The sequence below is a fragment of the Mandrillus leucophaeus genome, unplaced genomic scaffold (assembly GCF_000951045.1).
Source record: "Mandrillus leucophaeus isolate KB7577 unplaced genomic scaffold, Mleu.le_1.0 Scaffold354, whole genome shotgun sequence".
Taxonomy (NCBI): domain Eukaryota; kingdom Metazoa; phylum Chordata; class Mammalia; order Primates; family Cercopithecidae; genus Mandrillus; species Mandrillus leucophaeus.
In genome coordinates, this window is record NW_012103743.1 from 445,350 (window position 1) to 467,652 (window position 22,303).

General features: G+C 44.3%; 2 protein-coding genes across 7 annotated transcripts in view; one reads left to right on the forward strand and one right to left on the reverse strand.

Moving 5' to 3' along the window:
* The window catches only part of MORN5 (MORN repeat containing 5), a 40,030-nt gene extending 24,213 nt beyond the window's left edge, over positions 1 to 15,817 (reverse strand). Inside the window, exons 1-5 of one of the 4 annotated variants that reach the window (XM_011989478.1) lie at positions 15,712 to 15,815; positions 9,461 to 9,561; positions 8,563 to 8,710; positions 5,644 to 5,755; positions 668 to 926 (exon numbers count right to left, since the gene is read on the reverse strand). In XM_011989478.1, the coding sequence (XP_011844868.1) occupies positions 706 to 926; positions 5,644 to 5,755; positions 8,563 to 8,710; positions 9,461 to 9,462 (483 nt within the window). In that variant the 5' untranslated portion in view covers positions 9,463 to 9,561; positions 15,712 to 15,815 and the 3' untranslated portion in view covers positions 668 to 705. Of the gene's footprint in view, positions 927 to 5,643; positions 5,756 to 8,562; positions 8,711 to 9,460; positions 9,562 to 15,711 lie in introns of all 4 variants that reach the window. The other 3 variants (XM_011989477.1, XM_011989476.1, XM_011989479.1) reach the window with 3 other exon arrangements.
* NDUFA8 (NADH dehydrogenase (ubiquinone) 1 alpha subcomplex, 8, 19kDa) overlaps positions 1 to 22,303 on the forward strand; it is a 53,225-nt gene that overhangs the window by 10,120 nt on the left and 20,802 nt on the right. The window contains exon 1 of one of the 3 annotated variants that reach the window (XM_011989472.1): positions 15,911 to 16,103. The exons of 1 other annotated variant lie outside the window; for it this stretch is intronic. In XM_011989472.1, coding sequence (XP_011844862.1) covers positions 16,053 to 16,103 — 51 coding nt within the window. In that variant the 5' untranslated portion in view covers positions 15,911 to 16,052. Of the gene's footprint in view, positions 1 to 15,910; positions 16,104 to 22,303 lie in introns of those variants that run through there. One more of the 3 variants, XM_011989475.1, reaches the window with a different exon arrangement.

The window sequence follows — 22,303 nt, forward strand, 5'->3', positions numbered from 1 at the left end:
TGGGTTCTTCTCAGTCTGATCAGCCTTGTGTTGACTCACCAAACTGAGGTTCTGGATCCTCCAAGGTACCTACTCCCCTGACTAAAAGATGAACCAACCTTCTTAGACCTCAAGGGATCACTCCCCTCTAGGTTGTTGCCTGTGCCATTTCCTCTCGCTGGAAAACCCTGTCCCCAAGCCTTGTGGTCAAATCCCAGTTATTCTTCAGGTCTTAGCTTAGAAGTCATTTCCTCCTTGAAACCTTCTCTGACTTATACCACTTCGGGATTTGATATCCCTTCTTTGTGCTCCCACAGCATCTGTCCCACCTCTCTGGGGCCCCTACTTTCCCTTCCCTGCAGGACCATGTTTTGCCCTTCATTGTGTTTGTTCCATGATGCAATTAACTGTTTCTAGTACTACGCTGCCACCTTTAGAATGCAAGCTCCACAAGGAAGGGGGGCTGTGTCCAGCTTTGCTCTGCTTTTTCCCCAACACCAAGCACAGTGTCTAGCATATAGTAGGTGCCCATTAAAATCGAAGGAATGCATGCAAAAATGAGTACCTTAATCCTTTCAGTGCAACATTTATGTGCCGTCACAGCTAGACCACGAATGTCCTTTTACCTCCCTCTAGGACTATGTACAGATTTGCCATGAGAAGTCCACAAGATAAAACATCCAGGTAATCAATTTTTGTCTTTCATCAGCAAAAGCGTTTTTCTCATCAAGTGTGTGCATACATTTGTACATACGGATGCACATACTTATATGTGGATGAAGAGAAAATGTGCTGCAGTGTCGAAAGAAACCTACCTGCGTTTCTCAGAAAGCGGTTCCTGTAGTCCTTGATTACCCTCGTGACGGGGTTATAGAAGCCATCTCCACAATCGTAATAGCCCTTGGGTATTTTTCTAGGTGGGTCCATATTGGTGAGTTGAGCCATACCTTGAAAGAACATAATGGGCAATTAGTTCACCATCAAGGCCAAATCTAAACCCAGTGTTCCCATAAGGTCCACTTGTGGCTGGTGGCTCATGTGACTATCTGGCTCCACTGTTGAACTAAATAACCCCTACTCAGGGCAAGAAGCAAACCCAGCAGAAACAGTGCCCCAAAGGAACTTTCTGAAAATGGCTCTTGGGAACAGGGTCTTGGGAACTAGACCCTCTGTCTTCTTCGTTTGACCCCATCCTTTTCCATTTCTTGGGATACCATGATAAAGGGCACAGGTTCTGAAGTCAGACAGACCCTGAGGATAAGTCAGAGTTGGCAAACAGATGGGAGAGCATCAGGTCTAGAAGAGGGGTGGCATTCAAGGCGTGGGCAGAGGCCAGAGGCATGGGTCCTTAGACCCTCCTCTCGAAACCTTGTAGAGCAGAGGACGTGTGAAGGAGAACAGCAGGAAAGAAATGGATCAGGTGGACAAGGGGCAGGTGGTGGAGAGCCTTGACTTTCGCCAAAATTACCAGGTGGCTGCCACTTATTCAACGTTTATTATGTGCCAGGCATTGTGCTCCTATTTTATTTAATCCTGAGAGCAACTCTGTGGCTCAGTTTTACAGATAAGAAAACTGAGGCTCAGAGAAGTTAAAGTAACTTTCCCAAGGTTATCCAGCTAGGAAGCAGTCTAACTCTGGAACCTGTATGTTCAGCTGCCAACATCAGGGGAGGAGGGAGCCTAGGTGCAGCCACAGGACCAGGGACACTGAGACCTCTGGGAGGGAAAGAAGATGGAGTGCACCTTTTAGGTCACGCACCCTATGTGTGTGTATCTTGAAAAGCCATTGCTCAAGTAAAGGGAGAGGTTGGAATAAATAACTTCTCAGGTTCCTTCTAACTATAGTTCCTATAATTCCTTGTTCTCTAGACTGAGAGCTGGATGCCCACTGAGCACACAGCACCATTTCCACAAATCAGTGTCTTGCACACAGTAGGCACTCTTGTGTTGCTTAATGACATACCTAATACTAACCCTGACATTGACCCTGACCCTAACCCTAACCCCGTGTGTACTGGCTAATGATTGCCGAGTACTTACTCCACGTCAGGCACTTTACAGCCATTCTCTCACTGAAGCGTCATGCCAATGCCTACTTCACAGATGCTTGAAGAGGTTGTGGGGCACTTTTAACCCTCACCCTGCCTTGCAGGCAGGGCGAGTTACCCTAACAATGCCAGCCCCAAGAGGCAAAGTGTGGAGCGACAAGGGAAGGAAGTAGCTACTTAGAATCAAGCTTCTCTGCTGAGGGTCACTGGAGAAGAAGGGAAGAGCCAGGCCGGTTTGGGAAAAACCACCATGAGACTGGCAGAGGCTCAGCTTTAGCAAAACCAGCCACTGTGTGAGAGCTGAGGCCTAAGGCTGAGGGCTTTTTGCCTACAGCCTTAATTGGGGTAAAGAGCCCATGGCAAAGTCCAGGCCCCCCATCATAAGTAATCGGGGATGAGTGATTTGCAAGGTTCTCAAACTGCAGCTAGACTGGCAGCTCTTTGAAGGGAGAGACGATGTCCTCTCAGCTCTGGTCTCCCTGGGGCCAGCCAGTGTCTGACATACAGTAGGAGCTTAGGAAATGTTTCTTAATGTCATTGCCTTAACTCCCCTAAGCACATACTTCACCCTGCACTGTGATGTCGATATCATTATCCCTGTTTGACAATAACTCTTTAACGAGTACCCACTGTATGCCAGACAATGTGCTAGGGCCCTGCCCTCATGTTGCTGACAGCTTGGGAAGAGGAGCTGAACACTCAAGATCCAAGCCCTGGGGGGAGATCATGGCTGCTCTGTGATATGCCACAGGGAGACCTTACCTAGTGTGGGAATTCAGGGAAGGGGGTCCCAGCTTCAGGCCATTGAGCTGAGACGTGAAGGACGGGAAGGAGTTATTTGGGTGAAGTAAGAGGGTTGAAGTATTCCAGGCAGAGAGAATGGTGGAAAAGTGTGGTCTCCTTGAGAAATAGAGAGAAAGCAAGTATGGCAAGAAGGGAGAGAGAAAAACCGAGAAGAGTGGGTAGCCCAGGAAGGGGCTGGGACATGAGCAGTAGCCAGAGAATGTCACTGTTTCTGAGAATTTGAAACCTTATCTTGAGGGTATAGGGAGCACTCAAGGGTTGGGGGATGGGGGCAATCAGATTCACACTTTAAAAGATGTAAGTGGCTGGGCATGGTGGCTCACGCCTGTGATCCCAAGTTAAGGAGGGAGGGTAGCTTGAGGCCAGGAGTTCTAGATGAGCCTGGGCAACATGGCAAGACCCATCTCTACAAGAAACTTAAAAAAAAAAAATTAACCAGCAGTGGTGGCGCATGCCTGTAGTCCCAGCTACTTAGGAGACCAGATCACTTGGCAGGAGGATCGCCTGAGCCCAGGAGTTCAAAGTTACAGTGAGTTATGATCACACCACTGCACTCCAGCATGGGCAACAGAGCAAGACTCTGTCTCAAAAAAAAAAAAAAAAGATGGAAGTGACTGCTGCAGAAAGGAGAATGACCTCAAGAATGGCCAAGTGGGGATCTCTGGAAGTCAGGTCATCAAGGGGAGAGATGATGGAGGGCTGGAACAGGGCAGTGGCAAAGAGGATGAAGAAAATGCTGCCTGGCACATGGAAATACTCAGTAAATATTTGTCGACTAAACAAATGAAAGAATATATTTCAGAGGTAAAATCCATAAGACTATTGCACTTAGGGGGCAGGGGAAGGGAGGATTAGGCTTACCTAGGTGGATGGGCATGACATTCAGTGAGGCAGCCATCACAGTGGGGGTGACAATGAATTCAGTGCAGACAATTTGGGGAATGACCAAGATAGGTGTCAGTCAAGCTTGATGCAGGGATCTTAGGCTCAGGGATTCTGATTTCAATTTAGAAGCTGATGGTAGTTGAAGGCTTAGAAGTATATCAACTTGTTCAGGAAAAGCATATAGAATGATAACAGAAAGTGCCTAAGCCAGAGAGCCCCGGGAACCTCAGCATGAATAACTGGGGGTGGGGTGAAGTTGAGGAGGCACTGGCAAAGAAGCCTGGGGATCGGAGGAAAATAGCAGAGTAAGTGTCAGGAGGGCAAAGGGAGAGAAGGCGGCTCACCTGGTCAACTAACTGATCCAAGGTCATGAAGCTGGGAAGGGAAGGAGATGGGGGTTTGAGCTCAGGTCGGCCTGATTCCAGGGCCTGGGTGCTTCCTGAAGGCTTCTGCCCTGATGGAGGTTGACTTGTGCAGTCTCATGTAGCTATAGACAGGAAATGCTAGGACTCAAACCCACAATTTCTGGCTCCATGCTCTATCAACCACAGCTCATGGTCTCTCATAACCTAAGTTGGGATTGCTTTTATAGTATACAGAGTTGTTTCCCCATCTGTCATTTTGGATATATTATCTCTGCTGTGCCAAAAACTACACTCTTCTTTTTTAAATTTTTTAATTATTTATTTATTTTTTATTATACTTTAAGTTCTGGGGTACATGTGCAGAATGTGCAGGTTTGTTACATAGGTATACACGTGCCATGGTGGTTTGCTACACCCATCAACTCATCATCGACATTAGGTATTTCTCCTAATGCTATCCCTCCCCTACCCCCGTCTTGAGGCTCATCTGACCTGGAACACATCTCAAAAACACTCAGATGAGCCTTTTAAGGTGCCATTCTCTGAATCCAGACTTGTAGTCCAAATGTAGCCGTCCGTGATGAAACACGGTTTTGGCAGGGAGGGAGCATGATACAGAGGACCTCAGAGAGGAAGTCTGGGCCTCCAGTGTGAGCTCTGCCACAGGGAACCATGTCTGAACTCCACAGCCTCAACTTGGAGTGACATGGGACTAGGAAGGTTGACTGGGCAGGATCATCTAGACATTAGGGAGACAGCCTCCCTCAGCACCTGATACACAAAGCACATGCTCTGTCAGTACTGCTTTTGCCCTTAACTCTTTCTTTTTAAAATATTTACAGAATTTTAGTGTTATAGGAGGTACTACAAATAAGAACAGCTGACATGTACCGTGCACCCATATGCATTCAAGGCACTGTTCTAAACACCTGACATGAATTATCTTATTTACAACAATCTTGGGAGGTAGATTATGCTATTGATCCCATTTTTTTTTTTTTTTTTTTTTTTTTTCCTCCTGAGACCACAGTCTCACTCTGTCACCCAGGCTAGAGTGCAGTGGCGTGATCTCAGCTCACTACAACCTCCACCTCCTGAGTTCAAACGATTCTCATGCCTCAGCCTCCGGAGTAGCTGGGATTACAGGCACACCACCACACCCGGCTAATTTTTGTATTTTTAGTAGAGACGGGGATTCACCATGTTGGCCAGGATGGTCTGGAAGTCCTGATCTCAAGTGATCCACCCGCCTTGGCCTCCCAAAGTGCTGGAATTACAGGCATGAGCCGCTGCGCCCAGCCGATTGACTCCATTTTGAAGGGAAGAAACTGAGGCACAGTGGGTAAAGCCCCTTGCCCATGGTCCTCTGACTAGCATAGTGGAGTTGAGATATGAGGACTGGCCTTCCTGGCTCCAGGACCTGGCTCTTTTGTATTCTTCTGCAGCTGCTCAGTTCCTCTTCCCCTTTAAGTTACTTCATTAGGCCACAGTGCACTTATCTGAAACCGTCTTAGTTTGCCTCTCAGTTTGGGGTATCAAGGAAAGGGTGGGTGCCTGAGTACCTGCAGGCTTCAGGCCATTGAGGATCTCTGTGTAAAACCTCCGATCATAGCCGTCGCAGTAATGCCAGTTCTTCTCATCATAGTGCAGCCCGTCTGCAAAGGTGTATGTGCCCTGGAAGACAAGGAGCGCACATGTGCATCTGAGGAAGCTGAAGGCTTTTGGCCAAGAGGTTCAGATGTCAAGGGAAGTGGGGGGCTTTCTGATGGCTACAGTAAAGAAGTGGTAACGATCACAATTATTATGGTTGTGATGATGAGAGGGAATGGGTATAAGTGCTGAGCGCTGTCCCTGCCACTCAAAGTAGGTGAACTCACTTTGGCAGATGAACTTGGGCAGATGAACTTGGGCAGATGACCCACTCTCTCTGGCCCTTCATTTCTTCATTTGTAAAATTAAGTTAATGATGGTATACATGAAATAGGGTTGATTGAAAATTCAATGAGATAGCATACGTGAAGCATTTAGCACAGTGCCTGGCTGTGATGGTTGAGTTGGTGAGACAACTTGACTAGGTTAAGGGAAAGGGATGCCTAGATAGCTGGTAAAACATTTCTGGGTGTGTCCATGAGGGCGTTTCTAGAAGCAGTTCACATTTTAATCGGTGGACTGAGCAAAGGAAGTTCTACCCTCACCAAAGTGGGTGGGCATGATACAATCCGTTGAGGGCCTGGATAGAACAAAAAGGCAGAGGAGCATCAGTTCGCTCTCTCTGCTTGTGCTGGGACATCCATCTTCTTTGCCCTTGGACATCAGCATTCCCGGTTCTCGGGCCTTTGAACTCTGACTGGGACTTACACCATTGACTCCCCTGGTTGAGGCCCTTGGGTTTGGACTGGAACTACACTAACAGCTTTCCTGGGCCTCCAGGTTGCAGAGGGAAGATTGGGAGACTTCTTAGCCTCCATAATCTTGTGAGCCAATCCCTAATGTAAATCTCTTTCCATACATCTCTGTATATCCTATTGGTTTTGTGTCTCTGAAGAACCCTGACTGACACACTGACACAAAGTAAGCACTCAATAAATGTTATTATTCTTTTATTATTATTATAGCTGGAAAGGTCAGAGCCATCAGCCATGGCCCTTTGTCCAAACACATATGTTCTGCCTTTGCTGCCTTACTGCTAAAGGAAGCCTCAGGATGTAGAAATTGCATTGGCCTGGGCATCAGGAAACACGGGTGGAAATTCCAATGATACTATTAATTCACTGTGTGACCTCGGGTAAGTCACATCCCCTTCCTGGGGCTTAGATTCTCCAAGCTATAAAACAAGGTTAAGAAATCTTAACGTTTTTTAGGTCATGAGTCAGGCCCCAACATGCTCTTAGTGAAACTGATGAAAGCTATAGATGCTTTTCCTGGAGAAAAACTTAGTCCCCTTTACACAGAAACTTCTGTATATAAATCAAGAGGTTTCAGTGACTCCCTGAATTCTATTCATGACCCACAAATACCAGGGTAAGAATCCTTGGATTAGGTAGGTTATAATGATAGTAGCAGTGATGGTGGTAGTAAGAGCTAACACTTATTGAGTGCCTCCTGTATGCTGGGAACTTAGCAAAGTGTTCATATATATATATATTGCCTCATTTACTCTTATGATCATCCTAGGAGGTGCCTTGTACTATTATGGTAGGCTGAATAATGGTCCCCCAAAGATGTCCCTCTCTGCTGCAACCTGTGAATATGCTACCTTACATGGCAAGAGATATTTTGCAGATGCAATTAAATGAAGGATCCTGAAGTGGGAAGATTATTTGGATTATCTGGGTATGCCAAATATAATTGCAAGGTTCCTATGAGAGGGAAATAGTAAGGCCAGGGTGAGAGAAGACGAGATGATGAAAGCAAAGGGATGAAGGGTGATGTGATGATGAAAGCAGAGGTTGGAGTGACGCGTGGCCACGAGCCAAGGAATGCAGGCAGCCTCTAGAAGCTGGAAAAGGCAAAGAAACAGGTTTTCCCACAGAGCCTCTGGACAGAATGCAGGCTTGCTGACCTATTTCAGACTTCTGAGCTCCAGAACTGTAAGATAATACATTTGTGCTGATTTCAGACTAAATTTGTGGTAACCTGTTATAGTACCAATAGATAACTAATGCAACTACTGTCCCGAGTTGATAGGTGAAGAACTCTCAGGGAGGTGAAGTCATGGGCCCAAGATCAGGCAGTAAGTGGCGTAGCAGATGCAAATTCATCATAGCCTCTCCACAAATCCTTCCAGATCTAGAAGGAGAGGATTCTAGGGCACTGGGAGATCCAGAAGCAGGGAGAAATTAGCCGGGCATGCTGGCACACACCTGTAATCCTAGCTACTCAGGAGGCCTAGGCAAGAGAATAGCTTGAACCCAGGAGGCAGAGATTGTGGTGAGCTGAGATTACACCACTGCACTGCAGCCTGGGCAACAGAGTGAGACTCGTTTAAAAAAAAAAAAAATGCCAGGTGGGTGCAGTGGCTCGCACCTGTAATCCCAGCACTTTGGGAGGCTGAAGCAGGTGGATCACAAGGTCAAGAGATTGAGACCATCCTGGCAAACATGGTGAAACCCTGTCTCTACTAAAAATACAAAAATTAGCTGGGCATGGTGGCGCACACATGTAGTCCCAGCTACTTGAGAGGCTGAGGCAGGAGAATCACTTGAACTCGGGAGGCAGAGGTTGCAGTGAGCATTGTGCCACTGCACACCAGCCTGGTGACAGAGTGAGACTCCATCTCAAAAATAAATAAATAAATAAATAAATAAATAAATAAATAAATAAATAAATAAAAATAAAAAGTCGGGGGAGAGGAGGAGAAACAAAGAGAAGAGGGAATGGAAGGAGGTAGGCACCAGACAGGGTAGATGGGGCGCCACAGGGTGAGGCTCTTCTTGCCCGAGGATCTCTCCTCCACAGAACCCGCCCCCCCGGCTGATCACCTTTATGGCCAATCCATTTTCCCAAACAGCGTCGTATTGGCTCCCGCTGGGGAAGTACAGAGTTCCTTCGCCATGAAACACACCGTCCTTCATTTCCCCAACATATATTGTTTCAGTAGGGAGGATGTACTTGGCTTTGCCCTCCATCCTGTAAAGACACAGGGAAATCACTGAGCCCCATGTGACAGCTGGAGGGTCAGAGCTGGCAGGCGACAGAGTGAGCAGGAACCCCATTCTCAGCATTCTCATCCTTCCCATCCCAGCAGTACTCTGCTGAAAACAAAATTTTTATTTTGTTTCCCCCAAAAGCTCAAAAATGAAAAGAGGGGAATACAGTTTGCTCTGTTCATTCTCCCCTTCACCTAGAGGCTCACTCTCACCTTGGAGTTCACACTGCTTCCTGAATCTTACCACCATTTTTTATATATAGATATATAATCTTGGATACTGATATTGTTTGGCTGTGTCCCCGCCCAAATCTCATCTGGAATTGTAGCTCCCATAATCCCCACATGTCCTGGGAGGGACCCAGTGGGAGGTAACTGAATCATGGGGGTGGGTTTTTCCCATGCTGTTTCGTGAAAGTGAACAAATCTCATGAGATCTGATGGTTTTATAAAGGGCAATTCCCCTGAACATGCTCTCTTGCCTGCTGCCATGTAAGATGTACCTTTGTTCCCCCTTTGCCTCCATCATGATGGTGAGGCCTTCCCAGCCATGTGGAACTGTGAGTCCATTAAGCCTCTTTCCTTTATAGATTACCCAGTCTTGGGTTATGTCCTTGCAGCAGCATGAGAACAGACTAATACAGATACTTTCCCAAACCTCTTTGCTTGTGCTTCCCTCCCTTCCCTCCCTTCCTTCTTTCCTTCCAAACAGATATTTACAGAGCACCTACATTTTATCAGGGACTATGCTGATGGTCCAACCTGCTGAATACAACACAGATTCACCAGTGATCAAGGCAAATGCAGTCCCTGTCCTTGTGGGGCTCACAGTCTAGTGGGGGACACAATTGAGCAGTTATGCAATGTGTGATAAGTGCTGTGCTGGAGGAAGACAGGCTCATACAGGAGAACAAGGCAGTGACACCAACTTGACCAGTTGACTAGCTTCTTTGTTTTGTTTTTTGTTTTTTTCCAAGACCAGTTCTCATTCTATCTCCCAGGCTGGAGTACGGTGGTGTGATCATGGCTCAATGCAGCCTCAATCTCCTGAACTCAAGTGATCCTCCCACCTCAGCCTCCCAAGTAGTTGGGACCACAGGCTGCCCCACCATGCCCAGCTGATTTAATTTTTTTTTCTTTTTTTTGGAGAGATGGGGTTTCCCTATGTTGCCCAGGCTGATCTAGAACTCCTGAGCTCAAGTGATCCTCCTGCCTCAGCCTCCCAAAATGTTGGGATTACAGGTGTGAGCCATTGCACTGGGCTGTCCAGTTCTTTATGGGTGAAATGGCTGCAATTAATCCAGATAACATATAATAGTTTTCCTAGCAAAGGGCCTGACATGTAGTGAGTACTTAATAAATATGCTTTCATTCCTTCCTTCTCCATTCCTCCCAACAAGCTAAAGGCTCCTCTCCTAACTCTGACCTTCCTTAGGCTTTTGCTAGTACCTCTGTTGGGATGCGTAACACTTTCTATCTTGTTTTGTAATTAGATATCTTATCTCCTGTATTTAAAGCTTCTTTAAAGGAAGACCTTGGTATCCTCAACTCCTAGAACCACTAAGCAGGTGCTTCATAAACCTCTCCTGAGTAAAGAATGAAGGAAACAGAAAGAGCAGTGAGTGAACAGAGTGGATGACAAAGTTGTTGAGATAACTGAGTGAGATGATGGATGTGAAACTACAGCAGAATGCCCAGCATAGAGCAGGAACTTGAAAACTATTTCACTTTTATTCTAGTGCAAGACATGGGGGGAAGGGAGAACTCCTCTTCTCCTTCCCTCCTCTATGCGTTGCTTGAGCTCACATCTGTCATTTCTAAGCACCATCTCCGTATGCAAGTTCTACACCATTCTCTGAGGTTAGACCCCACCCCTTTTCTTACCTCGAACTGGACATCACTGTTCAGACCTCTCACAGACATCTCCAACTCGCCTAAAACAGAACTCATCTCCTCCTCCCCTAAGCAGCACCTTCTTAGAGTTCTCCGTTTCCATGAATGGTATCAGAATCCTCTGGTTCAAGGCCAGGAGCTGGGCCCTGGGCTGGGGCTGTAAGCCATCTCTGGACAGGACTGGAGCCAATCAACTGCCAACTCCTGGCAGTAAAATCCCCAAACCTCTCCTACATTTATCTCTTTCCTGCAGCTTCACTGCTTCTGCCTTGGCCCAGGGCTCTGCCGCCTCTTACTGGGACAACTGCAGTGAGCTCTGAGCTGATCTTCCCATCTTCACTTTTCCTGCTTCCCTCCTCCCTCTCCCTCTCTCTCCTTCTCCTCCTCCTCCTTTTTCTCCTTCCCTCTCTCTCTCTTTCCCTTCCTTTCTCCATCCTTCTCTTCCATTTAAAAAAATTCATTCAAGGTGAAAAGCCTGCCTTCTAAATTCAAAGTAAGTTAAAAAGAAGAAAAAAAAACCACTTTATAGTGAAGACTTCAAATCATAATAAGGATATGATTACCAGATCTCAAATACCTATCAATTAGCTTGGGCATGGTGGCGCATATCTGTGGTCCCAGCTACTGGGGAGGCTGAGGTGGGAGGACTGCTTGAGTCCGGTGGGGTGGACGTTGCAGTGAGCCAAGACTGCACCACTGCACTCCAGCCAGAGCACTCCAGAGTGAGACCCTGTCTCAAAAAAAAAAAAAAAAAAAACCCAAAAGCTATCATCTTCTTCATTCATTCTGCCAACATTTACTGAGTCCCTACCACACATATGCATTATGAGGAGAGATACAGAGGTGAAATAAGTTTTATTTCCTGATGCTTGGCCCTACCAGGATCTATCAGTGGTTCCTCCGCCACCAGAATTGTGCACAGTATTGAAATTTCTTTGCCAGAGCACAGACCGCCTGTCCAGCTTCCCCTCGCATAACTCCTCTGAGCACAACCCATTCTCCTGCTAAACTGAACTGCCAGCTCTACTCCATACGTGCCCTCTGGCTATTGCTCATGCTGTTCCCTCTGCCTAGAAACATTCTTCACCTTGCATCCCCAACCACCTAAATCCTACCCAAACTTCAAGGCCCATTTCAAATATCATCTCTTCCATGAAGCCTTTAAGGATGGCTCCAACTGTATGTGTCCTCTGAAGGGCCCCAGCAGCAGAGCTCTATTGTAGAAAGCACATGGGCAGGCCGGGCGCGGTGGCTCAAGCCTGTAATCCCAGCACTTTGGGAGGCCGAGACAGGCGGATCACGAGGTCAGGAGATCGAGACCATCCTGGCTAACACGGTGAAACCCCGTCTCTACTAAAAAATACAAAAAACTAGCCGGGCGAGGTGGCGGGCACCTGTAGTCCCAGCTACTCGGGAGGCTGAGGCAGGAGAATGGTGTAAACCCAGGAGGCCGAGCTTGCAGTGAGCTGAGATCCAGCCACTGCAGTCCAGCCTGAGCAACAGTGCAAGACTCTGTCTCAAAAAAAAAAAAAAAAAAAAAAAAAAAAAAGAAGGCACATGGGCTTTAGAGTCTGATAGACCTGGGTTTTAATACCTGCTTTGCCAAGTGCTAACTGGGTGACTTTGGGCAAGTTATGTAATTACTCCCAGCCTTACTTTTCCCATCTGTAAAATAGGATAATGATATCTATCTCAAAGAGTCCCTGTGAAGAGAAAATGCAGGCAAAGCCACCCAGAGCACAGTAGTTGCTACATAAATGCTATGGGCATCCCTTCCTCCCCTGTGTCTGTAGGTGTCTTCTGGCACTTACCTTGTAGTGCTTTGGAGTGGAGTTATCTAGAACTCAATTGTGCAACTACTCCAAAGAAACCATAATATTGAGGTCAGACAGATCCTACATTAACTTTTTATTTTTTAAATATTCACACATGGTACAGGGAAATCATGTCTCTTTTAAGATTTTTTAAAAGTAGATTTATTAAAGTGTAATTGACATACAATAAGCCACATATTTAAAGTGTACAATTTGATATGTTTTGACATCACCTGGGAAACCATCATCACAATCAAGACAACATATCTATTCCCCACAAAAGTTTCTTTCCGTAACACTTCCTCTTTGCCCCTGCCCACAATCCTCATCTCTAGGTGACTACTGATCTACCTTCTATCACCATAGATTTGCATTTTCTAGAATTTTACATAAATGGAATCATACAGTATCTACTCTTTTTCTGTCTGGCTTCTCTCACTTAACGTAATTTTTTGAGATTCATTCATGTTGTTCTGTGTACCTGTAGTTCACTCTTTTTTACTGCTGAGTAGTATTCCAATGAATGGATATATCACAGTTAGTCTCTTCATTCCTCTGTTGATGACATTTGGGTTTGTTTCTAGTTTTGGTTGTTATAAATAAGGCTGCTATGAGTACTTGTATACATGTCTTTGTATAGATATACACCTTCATTTCTGGGGTAAATACTTATGAGTGGAATGGCTGTTTAACTTTTTAAGAAACTGCCAAACTTTTCCAAAGCAGTCGTACCATTTGATGTTCCTATCAGCCGTGGAGAGTCTACATAAACTTTTTAAACTAAACGTTAAATATCAACTTCCTACTATATAGAGAAGTTACTATATTCATTTAAACGCCAAGAGGAAAATATCCCCTCCCTAAATTAAAAAAAAGCTATTGAGTACCTACCATATGTAAATAACATCCATATATGATCATTACTTATTCTTTGGAATACTACTGCTGAATGCGCATTGCTTTCCCATTTTACAGATGAGGAAACTGAGGTATGGATGGTTAATTAAGTGTACAACAAGCAAGTGGCAGACTTGAGCCCAGATCTGTCTGATGCTGAAACCTTTTTACCTCTACTATGTTGTCTCTCTCGTTACATGCTGAAATTTGAGATGCCCCAAATAGAACTCTAGTTAACTGTTGTTAAAAATACAAAATCAGTACAGAACAACACATGTTCCACTTATGAAAAGAAGTATAACAAGCGAAAAACTGCTGACTTCTTGCTAGTTATGGGAAGTTGGGAAGCCCTGTTCAGGTCTGGAAATCCCTTTCGTGGTTACAGAGGTACCAAACAACCTCAAGCAAAACCCAAATTCCTAGGGACAAAAGCATGGAAATGGCTGACTCGACATACCCAATGAAAATGCACAGAAGGCCAAAGGCAAATGGTTGAAAGCCTTCCTTCTTTTGCCTTGTCTGTGTGTTTCTCTCTCGCACATACACAGCCCATTGAAAATTAATGGAGTTTCTCAACTTGTTGTGCCTAAAATGCCCAATACCGCATCTCTATCTGCCAAAATTCTACCACCTTCACTGTAACAGGGCCTTGTGAAAAGTAAGAATGTGGTTTGTACAGAGGATTGGGTTCAAATCCTGACTCCATTACTTCCTACCTGTGTATCCATAATGGTGGGCAAGTCATTTTGCTTCTCTTAACTTCTGTTCCTTTATTTGCAAGGTCAGCCTGAACTATCTCACTGAGTAGTGAGAGAGGGTACACACCAAGGCATCTCTGCCACTTACCTGCTGAGTAGGATAAGTGTCTCAAGCCCTGTAAAGGTCACCTTTCTTACCTGGAAAGATAATAACATCTTCCTTGAAAGACTGATGTAAGGATTAGAGATAGCATCCCATAGCACTCCTACCACCTTCGTTAGGAATCTATCTCCTATCCCTGCCCAGACCGCAGATCCCTCTTTCTTATTAATCCAAAATGGCCTGGAATTCCACCAACTTGTGAATACGGGGCCCCAAGGTGGGAGTGTTTCACAGTCCCCACAACTAGCACTGGTTTGGCAAACCACTTCATATCGTTCAGCCTTGGTTTCCTCAGCTATAAAAACAGAGATTCCACTTTCTTCATCCAGGGTGGCTGGCAAGAAAGAGTGGCCACCTCTGTGTTTCCTCTGCTTCTCTCTACCACAGCTCTTACCACACTGAATCACAGTTATCAGTTATGTCTACTGGTCCCATCATGTTTGAATGAACTTTCTGAGGACAGGGATTGTGCCCAGAGTCAATTCCAGGGTCTGGTACTTGGTAGCCACTCAACATTGTTAAATTGCTGGGCACAGTGGCTCATGCAAGAGGATTACTTGAGCCCAGGAGTACGAGACCAGCTTGGACAACATAGCAAGACGCCATCTCTACAAAAGGCATTGAAAAATTAGCTGGGGTAGTGGTGCACACCCACAGTCCCAGCTACTTGGGAGGCTGAGGCGGGAAGATTGTTTGAGTCTAGGGGGTCGAGGCTGCAGTAAGCAGTGAACAGGCCACTGCACTCCAGCCAGGGCAACAGAGCGAGATCTTGTCTGAAAACAAACAAACAAACAAACAAAAAAACCCCACAAAAACGAGAGGAGGGGGAGAAAGAGAGAGAGAGAGAAAGGAAGGAGGGAGGGAGGGAGGGAATGGAGAAAGGAAGGAGGGAGGGAGGGAAGGAGGGAAGGAGGGAGGGAGGGAAGGAAGGAAGGAGGGAAGGAAGGAAGGAAGGAAGGAAGGAAGGAAGGAAGGAAGGAAAGGAAGGAAAAAAAACTGTTGAATTGTTTTTTACTACTAGTCCACTACAGTGATTTGTGTATATAATCCTCTATAATAATCTCTAGATTGTGAACTCCTGGAGGGAAGCGACCGTCTCGATTCAGATTAGCCACAGTCTCTCTTCCCCAATCTTCGTGTTTGCTTTCATAGCATTTACCACTATCTGTAATTATTTTATCACTTATTTGTTTATTGGCAATACATCTCCAACTGGATTATAAACTCCATAAGAGCAAGGATCTTGACATTTTAAATATTCTTATTCCTATGTCTAAAACTGGCAGATAGCAAACACGCACACACGCACACACAGTGAATGCACACACACATATAAGTATATATGGAATGAATGCATCTCAGCTTTGCTGCTTATTAGATATGGTCCTTGAGAAAATTACTCTGGCAAGTTTGTGAAAGTGCCTGGCACAAGGTGTTTCGCAGAAGCAAAAAGACAGCTGTCTTTTTCCAGTCACAGCTATTCAAGGTATAGTAAGTGAATCAAATGAGCCCCTTACCTCCCATCTACATATTCCCCGATATATTTGCTCCCTGTGTACTCCATGGAGCCTGTTTTTAGCTTCCAGCTGTTAGGATCCGGAGTCTCAGTGGAGACGGCATCACTATGACAACCTGGAGGGGTGGGCGGAGCCGAATCGAAGCCCCGCCCCCTGGAGGCGGCAAGCTTCTTGGTATTGCGCACGCTCCCTCGCTCGCGGGTGGGCAGAGCAGTGCGCCTGCGTGTTACCGGATGCGCATGCGCAGGCGCCGTGTGGCACTCAGCGGTCGAAAGGGGAGTTCAAGGAGACCGGGGAGAAGCGGCTGAGGGCTCCTCGTCGGGGTCGGGGCTGCAGCCGTCATGCCGGGGATAGTGGAGCTGCCCACTCTAGAGGAGCTGAAAGTAGACGAGGTGAGGCTGTCCGGAGGACAGGCAAGGGAGACATGGGGCTGCGGCTTCTCGGGCCTGGGCCCAGCCCCACTTAGGCTCCGCGGATCCTGGGCCCCGGGCCCCCCTCCCCAGTCCTCCAACACCTATACAGGTCGACCCCCGGAGGTCACCTCCGCAGCTTCGGGAGTCGCCTCCCCTCTCTACCCCACCCTGTTGCATCCCGCAATGACTCTAGAATCCTCCCCCTTTCGCCTTCCACGGCGACCTGCTTCTCCTTCCGTGAATAATAGTGATACATTTTATTAAGCACCAACCAGTCATTTTACTTAGCTTATGTCGCTTAATCCTCAAATTTGCATGCGAAGTGAGTATAGGGGCTCAGTGTGAACCCTAGGGGCTCACAGTCGAGGGAGACAGTCACTACCTTAAAGTGGTATCACCGGTGCAGAGTGCATAGAGTGGGGCGAGAAGGCCGCGGGAAAACGAGACGATATTGGAGCGTGCATCTACTCGCAGCCATGGGAAGGTGTTTGGTAACAGGACTCACTTAAAGCATTCGTTTGTTCAGGAGATATCATTTGAGTAATTAACATGTACACACAATGCTGGAAGAGGTATACTTCCTGCTTTCATGGACTTTCAATCCAGTAGGGAGACAGACACATAAAGAGGCCATCACAGTACAATGTTAGTGCTGTGAGAAGTGAAATAGAAACATACCCTACTAATTATAGCTAACATGATCAAGTCCTTTCTAGATGCCAAGCAGGATGCTAATTACTTTCCGTGCATTAATTCATTGAATCTTCCCAGCAACACTGTAAGGTAGGATATATATATACACAATGGGTCGTAACATGTTATAAATAAGGAACTAGGCCCCGAGAGTAGAAATGATTTGCCTAAGGTCATGGAGCTTGTAAGTAATAGAGCTGGAAGTGAACCCAGGTCTGATTTTAAAACCAATGCTTTTCCACTGTATTATGGGTGAAAACTCAAAAGAATGAGAAGGCCTAGCAGAATCTGTGTTTAGGAAGCCAAGTACGGTTTGATGTGACCCTAGTGGTGGTGGTGGGAAGCAGCAGGTGCTGAGTCTGGAGAGGCAACTTGGGCTGAGATAGGACTTGGAAGCAGCTTCCACAAGGCCAGACCAAACAATTTGGACTTGATCCCGTAAGGGAGATGGTGGGAAGAGGTGGAAGGTTTTAAAGCACAGGAGTGCCATGGCAGGGCTGAGTAGTAGAACAGGCTATATTAAAGGAGAGGAAGACCAAGACTAGAAATGATGTGCCAGCACTAATATACTATGTTAAGTGTTTTCTTTGTTTGTTGTTGTTGTTTTCGAGACAGAGTCTCGCTCTGTCGCCCAGGCTGGAGTGCAGTGGCACGATCTTGGCTCATTGCAACCTCTGCCTTCCGGGTTCAAGCGCTTCTGCGCTCAGCCTCCCGAGTAACTGCGATTACAGGCGCCCGCCACCACACCCGGCTAATTTTTTGTATTTTCAGTAGAGACGGGGTTTCACCGTTTTAGCCAGGATAGTTTCAATCTTCTGACTTAGTGATCTGCCCGCCTTGGCCTCCCAAAGTGCTGGGATTACAGGCATGAGCCACCGCGCCCGGCCATATGTTAAGTGTTTTACCTGCAATGCTTCGTTTAAACTTAGATGCCTGTGAGAGTGGCAACTGTTATTTTCCTCAGAGGAAGAAATTATTAGCTATGTTCAGGGACTTATATTAAAGTGACATTTACTCTGAGGTGGCAGAGGGGAGCTGCCCTGTGGCCACCAGTCTTCTGTTCCCCCCCACCCCCCATGTAGCTGGGTTAATCTTGAGTTGCTGAATTTCTTGTTGCAGTTTTTATTAGGTTCAACAAACGTCTTGAGATTCTACTTCATACAACTGGTATATCTGAAATACATTTGCCTTTAGGCTTCACACAATTGAATGAACATACAGATAATTACTTAAATAACTAAAATACAAGACAAAGTGTGATTAAATACTATGAAAGGGGGCAGATATGGTTTAGGAAAAGATTTGAAGTTGGATCTAAATTTTAGGCCTACCTGCCGGTCACCTTGATTACTTGATTTTAGCATTTGCAGACATGGTTATTTGTAAGATGAGGTGATCCCAGCTATAAAATTCTCTGAAGCTATAAAGGGAATAGAGAAAGCACTTTTTGGGCATAATGTAAGATGTGGCTAAATGGCATTTGAAGAATGGCACTTATAGGCAGAGATGGAGAGAAGACCCCTCCGAGTGAGGGTAGGGTCTGAGCAAAAGTAAGGAGATGGGAAAATGCAGGGAGCCAAACAGGAGTTCAGTGTTCTGAGAGAACGGTAAATAGTCCCTTTTTGAAATGTTGTGGGTGAGAAGGATGGGAAGATAGTTTGGGTCCAGAAGCCTTTCCATACCCGTTAAGAAGTTTAGGCTTTATTCTGCTATTAAGGCTGAATGAGAGTTTGGTTGCTAATTTAATAGCAGAGTAAAATAAGAATTGTCGTTTAGGGAGATCACTCTAGCAGCTGTGTGAAGAGTGGATTGAAGAAACAAAAAGAAAAGCAGGGAGACTGGTCTCAGTGGTTCTTAAAATTATTGAGAAAGATGTTAATGATCCCAGTGTAATTGGTGTTTACAGAGACTGTGCTTTCAGAGAGGAAAGAACAAGTATATCTAGAATTGATCAGACTTAGCAATGGATTTGATATTGGAGGCAGGGAAAGTTGAAGAATCAAAGTCAGATTTGCAACATGGCAATATTTCTGGTGAAGCCAGAAGAAGGAGCAGGTTTGGAGAGCGAGTTAAATACATTTTGGACCTCATTGGCTTAGGAGTTATGACACATCTCCATTGAAAAAAGCAGTCAGAAGCTTTGGACTGGAAAGTCCTTGGACATATTGACAATTTTGAGTGAAAATAAAAATAGCTAATATTTATGGTGTACTTTCAATGTGATAGGCACTGTTCTTATTTTTATATGTATTAGCTAATTGAATCTTCGTAACAGTTTTATTAAATAGGTACTATTCTCTGTTTTACATAAATTTAGGAAAACTCAAGATATGGTATAAATAAAGTACTATAAAAAGAGGTACAGACATAGTTTAAGGAGGCAAGGACAGGACTAGAAGTTTGATTGGCTCTAGATGGTGACTTTGTCTCAGTTTCCACACCTGCAGACTGTGTAACCCTGCTGCGCAGTGAGGCTGTTGTGAGAATAAATGAGGAAGGATGTTGAAATTCTGTGTTCTTTGAGACAAAGAGAGCTGAATGAATTTGAGAGGGTATTCACAGTAAACAGCTGTGAAAGGATGTTGTTTCTGTTGGAATTCATCAGTCTTAGTGAAGAAGCAGGTGAGGGGATATGGTGACATCTCAGGCTCATCCACCTCAGTGATGGTGATATCATGGGAAGAAGCCTCATTGGAGGTCACAATCTCAGTGTTCCAGTTTTGGGGTTGCCACCGGGGTTGCCACTGACTCACTGTGTTGTCTCTAGCACATCCCTCTTTTTCATTAATAACAAAACAGACTCAATGTCTTCCTTTATTTTCCTGTGACAGGGATGGTGTTTTATATGCTCAGCAACATGAGTATACCTTCGTTTTGATAAGATTTCCACATTTGTAGGGAAATAAATAATGCAGGCAGGCCTTATAGTTTTGGGCCTTTGAATAGATTAATCAGCCAGTTAAAGCTCTTTTAAGGCATATGACAAGTAAATATAACTAACTTAATTATTAAAATATATTAAGCTTTTAAAAAAGTTTGAGTGTTAGTTTTTATTCTCCTGGTTGTTTATAGGTAATAAAACAAGCAAATGTGTGCCAGTTTTCCTAAATAAATTATTTTCAAAACCTTTAATACGAAAACTTTACAGATTTTAAACATAAATTTATTAGAGTCATCATGGCAGATTTCACTTATGTCATAACTTTATTTTTGATAATTGTAACAGTTGCACTATTAATAGACATAGTCATAACTTTATTCTCCTTTCTATAGTGTATAGATTATTACCCTTGTCATCTTTCCTTGCCTTTTATTAATAACCTAGCTGCGTAAAGTGCATAAAAAATAAAATTACAGCTGGGCGCGGTGGCCCATGCCTATAATCCCAGCACTTTGGGAGGCTGAGGTGGGAGGATCACTGAGGTTGGGAGTTTGAGACCAGCCTAACCAACATGGAGGAATGCTGTCTCTACCAAAAATACAGAATTAGCTGGGTTTGGTGGTGCATGCCTGTAATCCCAGCTACTCAGGAAGGCTGAGGCAGGAGAATCACTTGAACCCGGGAGGCGGAGGTTGCGGTGAGCCGAGATTGCGCCACTGCCCTCCAGCCTGGACAAGACCAAAACTCGGTCTCAAAAAAAATAATAAAAATAAAATAAAATAAAATTACAGACTGTTCTCACACAAAAAATTTTAATTTTACAAATCAAATTCAGTAGTGTATTAAAGCATAATACACTGTGACAGACTAGATTTTATTCTAGAAATACATTGGATCCGTTTTACAAAATCTGTTAATGCTCTATGTTACATTTATAAATTAATGAAAACGAAGCCTAAAAATTTTAGTCTTTTCTGGTATAGAAAACATGGGTAAAGCAAAACTAATTAGAATTAGAAAGAAGTTTTCTTAACAAGGAATATCTAAGCAACTATATTCCAGATACCAACAGCAAATATTATACCAAACCTGCTTTGAATTTTAGAAAAAGGGAAGGTTGTCTGCTGTCATTGCTCTTCATCTGTATTGGCCTGAAGGGGTTGGTCAAAGCAATAAAATGGGAAATGAGAATAAGAAGAAAAAATAAAGTATGAGAAGGGAAAGAGACAGTTTTTATTTGTAAATGGCAGTTTTTCTGTTAATCTTCTTGAGTTTTGTGTCAGAACTAACAAGAGTTCAGTAAGATGGCTGGAGAGAAAATACAGTGTACAAGCAAGCAGTAAACAAGCAGATTTTCAAAAGCAAGCAGTTTGAAAATCTAATAGAAAAACTATCCTATTTAGATAGTATCAAAAGTGCTAAAATACTGAGGAATAAACAAGAAATCTTCAAGGTCCCTATAATGAAGGAAACTGTAATTTTAACCAAAGGACAAGAATGACCTGAATATGAATAAATGGAGAGAAGTACTGTGTTGTGGATGAGAAGGTGTAATTCATGTATTCCTATCTGTTTTCTAATTATTGTATCCCCATTTTCTAGCAAAGAGTGGGTGCTCAACAACTACTTATGCTAGACACTATTTTGGGTGCTTGGTGTGTACCGTAGTCAACATTATATTTAATTACCATATATTAATTTAGGGAGAATTGATATCTTTACAGTAGTGAATCTCTGTTGATAACAAAATCCCTTCCCTTTTGGAGCTTATATTCTAGTCACACACAGACCACTCAGTGGCTCTTAAAATTATTGAGAAAGATGTTGATGACCCCAGCGTGATTGGTGCTTACACAGAGATTGTGCTTACAGAGAGGAAAGAACAAGTATATCTAGAATTGATCATGAGTGCTAAGACCAGACCACATGAGTGACCACTGATGCTAGCTTATATAAGATGATTAGAGAGAGACTCTCTGAGGATGTGAAGTTTGAGCAGGTACCCAGTTTTATAAAAGTGCCCATTGTTCCCTAATTTAATATATAACTAAATTTAATACAGTTTGAATGCAAATTATTGGGGGAAGGTGTTCTTCTGAAAGAATAGGCAGAAAAGTTTTGAAAAGGAAGAATGAAAAGGATGGTTCTCCCAGATAACAAAATGTTCTCTTCAGTGACAGTAATTAAAACATTGTGGTATTGGTATAAGAAAAGGTAGTACAGAAAAGGGACCAGCAGGTCTCTTGCTTAAGCAGTTGTTAGTAGGCCCTGGGCAGTTTACAGTTCTTTCTGTGCTGGCTGTATCTACACTGTGTATCTTCTCAAGAAAATATCACTAAAATGCTATTGAGGGAAACTGGTGTGCATAGTTAAAGGGATAGCAACCTTGGATATGCTCTGATTTTTAAAAAATTTGCAGATTTTAGTACTTTATTATTAGTTACTACTAGATGGACTAGATGGACTATTACTAGATGGACTAGATGCTGTTTGTGATCCCTTCCAGCCTCGTCTTCTGTGACTCTGTAGTCCTCTGGGAGTTTTATTTATCCATTAATTTGATTTAATTTAATTCTTTTTTTTTTTTTTTTTTTTTTTTTTTTTT